At 33.0% G+C, this 4,182-nt stretch overlaps 1 protein-coding gene across 1 annotated transcript in view; it reads right to left on the bottom strand.

Moving 5' to 3' along the window:
- The window catches only part of LOC108970332, a 125,162-nt gene that overhangs the window by 47,579 nt on the left and 73,401 nt on the right, over positions 1-4,182 (bottom strand). Inside the window, exons 3-5 of the mRNA XM_018935660.1 lie at positions 3,355-3,453; positions 683-818; positions 448-600 (exon numbers count right to left, since the gene is read on the bottom strand). Coding sequence (XP_018791205.1) covers positions 448-600; positions 683-818; positions 3,355-3,453 — 388 coding nt within the window. The remainder of the gene's footprint in view (positions 1-447; positions 601-682; positions 819-3,354; positions 3,454-4,182) is intronic.

Raw genomic sequence — 4,182 nt, 5'->3', positions numbered from 1 at the left:
GAAAAATTATGAAAAGTTTCGCTTTAATACATTCATCTCTAATGGACATTATACTCTAAAGAAGTAAATAATTGTTAACCCATTAAAATCACCCATTGCATGTAGTAGATTATTTCCAGGAGCAATCGGAGCTATAACTTCTGTTTCATGACTAGTAAAATGATTCCACCAATATGATATGAGTATTTCGATAAAAATGTCAAATATCTTAATATGGCAATTAGTCTCAATTAGAAGGGTCAGTTAACTTTTAAACTCCATWTTACGTTTCTTCCACGTGGCAACACTGACTAATAGCTATTTAATGTTTTGGCTATGCTAATCAATGAAAAATGCTCCCACCAATGATTCATYAATGATAATTGCAATATTTTGTAACTAATGTAACTACCAAATAATAAGCCAATCAACATCATTGGGATCAAGCGGCAACCAAAAGTCATTTGATAAACTGTCCACTCACCTTCTTGCCATTGATGAGCCACGTGATATGCGGTGCTGGGAATGCGCGYGTCGTGTTGCATAAAGCAAATAACTTTTCGCCGATGACAAATGGCATTCGCTTCCGGAATTTTATTATGGGCGGTCCAGTTTGCGGCACTAGAAGTGTAATGTGACACACAAATACATACAAGCATACAAACAATAAGCATATTTTATTTCAATCGCCGCTCGCACTTACAGAATACTGATAATAATTCATCCACYGACGCCTCGGTGTAGATAGGCGCGTCCGTTGAAACCTCACAGAAGAATTGCCCCGACAATTCAAAGTCAACATTTTTCAACGTCACCTGCGTCTCGTTGGAATTTTCCCACTGTTAAATATTCAAATTAAATGATGAGGCAAATGTATGGCTATCTATGGGGCGTAGAGTAATACAATGTACTTATAGCCTATGTATGTATGTGTGTAAGTTGTATATTATTATTTGGTTAATTTAAATAAAATATATATGCATGTCATTAATTATTAATAAAGTGGTTGGAAGCATAAAAGAATCATAAGAGGAGAATTTTTGTGAAATCGTGTGACAATGATATTGGAATAAATTAAGGGATGTTCGTKCATAAGGTGTTTGTTGTTAGCATATCTATGTATGTACATATGGAGCTGGTATTTCAAAAATCGTTTGCTGAAAATTTATTGTGCCGATTATATGAGGCCAAAMACGATTTACAAAAGGTTACGTTAGGCTAAGAGATCGATCCTAAGAAAAATCTTTTTTGGAGAGTTTATAATTTGTATACCTTAACCTTACTTAACCTTGTATATTAAGTTCGCCACAATGTTTGTAACCCACAGAAGGAAACGGCGGAGACCCTATAAGTAATTATCAGTATGTTGAGCTGAGTCGATTTATYCACGTCCATCTGTGGATTTTCCTCATTTTCTTACCAATCCGTTTCCAGTAAGTTTTTGAGCGGTTTCCATTTATTGTTGCCATGTGATCAAATTTGACCCCGACTGGCAAAAGAAATAACATTTCTGGAGTTTAGTTGTTTTTTTACCAATCCAGTTCTAGACAGTGTTTGAACGGTTTCCATTTATTGTCAAAACATTGCCATCTGATCAAATTTGACCCGGACTGACAAAAAAAAACTACATTTTCTTGTATTTTAATACAAATCTTTATTATCGCCATACAAATAGGCTTATTTTAAGCCAATAAAAGCATGCCAATGCTTTATTTTATTTTCAATAAACTTGTTTTAAGCTTTGGCTGGAATGGCTTTCAGTTCCTTCAACGAGTTTTGATATTTTCGGTTTCGGCTATTCGCTAGATTAATGTACGGTTTGGACCTCATTATCACACGCTCACATGTTGTCACCAATAATTATGCGTTTGATAAATGTTGGGGACCCCATCTTCATTGTGAAGTATCTCTCTTGCGACCTCTACTCCGTGTCGGTTTCGCGAAGGATTCAGGTCTATTGGTTCGAATTCATATTCAAGACATTAACCGAAATATGTTGAGTTAATCTGTAGGACATGTTCAGACTCTTTGCTTTATTTCTGATGGCAATGTTTATTCGCATCAACTGGCAAGAGGGAAGTTTTCGATGGCTTCACGACCTACACTGAATGCTTTGCGCCACTATTGTGTACCTGTGTTCGTGATAAAGTGGAATCACTCAACACAAACACTCCTGCAACTTTTTCAATGAAACCATACCAGTGATTATATTGGAAATATAAAACTTCGCTCTAGTTGTTCAATTACAAAAATCAGCAGACGAGAACCATAGATATGATGACAACAATCTAAGACTTAATCCTATGAGCTTTCAATACGATGTGTACAAAGTCATACACCTTATGACATTAGTTAATTCATGACATAAAACTGAAAGAATTGTTAGTTGTTTGTAAATATATAAACTGTTTATTAGCCTTTTAAATCAGTCAWAAATGTCGGGTAACTTTTACAGCTTATGAAAGGCACGCACCTATGTATACAAACGAACTAGTTTTATATACCCAACGTGCAACAAAACTTCCGCAATTAATTAAACATATTAAAAGCTCAATATGGCAAAGTAATTATACCTGCTGTAAAGGATACAAAACTCCCTTTACTGTTGCTTGATATGATGTAAAATACAAAGTAACATTTTAGAGTTATTAACGGAATCATATTGTACTATTTGGTATGTACTGTATACGATGGGAAATTGATCAAGAAGAGGTAACACATATTATTATTTTATATATCTTTCCGATTTTATTTAAATGATCACAGACAAAATTTTTACACAAAAGACATACTTACATACATATATAAATATATTAACCAGTGAGAGGATCTGAGGAAAAACTAAAATGAAATCGGACTCAAAATTAAAAGAACTCGCTTGGTTACTAGAAATACAAAATACTTGAAACAAAAGAAAACTTAAAAACGAAACCGAAACCGAATCGTTCGGTCACTAGTTTTGCATAAAAATTTGTCATTTAATACCGAAGAGAAGTTAAACCGAACACGAAAGTGAACCCGAAACCGAAACTATTCGGTCGATAACTAGCATTAGTTTTTGCACAGACATTATTCCGTAATTCCGCCCAACAAACGACAGAAGGCGTACAAATAGACGAACTACTAGTATTACAATGACAATGCACAGAGATTTGTAAGCAATTGCGACAAACCTTCTAAAATAAGCCATGGCATTTATAACTAAAACTTGTGTGGGAGGTTAATATGTATGTAARTGAGAACTTGATATAAATAGACATTAATTTCGGTGACATATTTGTTTTGTGACTATTTATATTTTTTTATGCAATTATAAAAGGCTATTTGTGACGAATATAGACTTAAATAAAAATTTAMAATGAAATTCGTACTCACATCAATTTCACCGCCGCCAATGGATGTATTCCGGAATGGCGGATTCCGTCCATTTATGAATTCGAARAATTTACCCTTGTCAACTTTGAGCCACGTCACCTGCAATTGATGGCAAGGAATGCCAAGATTTAATAAAAGTTAACAGAAATCTTATTGCTTGACAGTGATGTGTGCACACAACCACATACACACACATATATAGTATATACAAGAGCAACTATATCATATCATATCCGGTTACATTCATTTATTTAACAGTATTGCAGGAATCTCGAATATTTCGACACACCGCTTTGCTTGGTTCGGGTTGAATTGATTGATAAATTCGACAGTGACAGTGATAAGAAGAGAACTCGCATGAGCGGATATGTAAAGCATCTGTTTGTAAATAAGTTATTGAACCGTCACATGCCCTGGAAAAGCCGTCTTTTTTTTTTTTTTTTTTTTTTTTTTTTTTTTTTTTTTTTTTTTTTTTTTTTTTTTTTTTTTTTTTTTTTTTTTTTTTTCATAAATTATTAAACATAAATAAGCAGTTTACTTTTACTTTAAAACGTACCTAAACAATTTTATTAACCATGTATTTAGCATGGAATTTTTGGATATTTTGCAATAATAATTGAACTTCAAAGCAAATAAAGGATAAAAAAAATATTATAATACAATTTTTTTCGCTACAAAAACGAAATTATTAAATCTTATAATAAAAAGATTTCTTCAAAAGGTATGCGCATTTGAAGTTATGCTCGATTTACTTGATTCACATAGTACTACATTGCGTATGAGCAACACACAATTTGAATATTTGATGTATTATTTTAAGTGCAAATA

The sequence above is a fragment of the Bactrocera latifrons genome, unplaced genomic scaffold (genome assembly GCF_001853355.1).
Source record: "Bactrocera latifrons isolate USDA-ARS-PBARC rearing strain unplaced genomic scaffold, ASM185335v1 scaffold_3, whole genome shotgun sequence".
NCBI classification, from domain to species: Eukaryota; Metazoa; Arthropoda; class Insecta; order Diptera; family Tephritidae; genus Bactrocera; species Bactrocera latifrons.
Note: the sequence above shows the minus strand (reverse complement) of the source record. Positions and strands in the feature narration are given on the sequence as shown.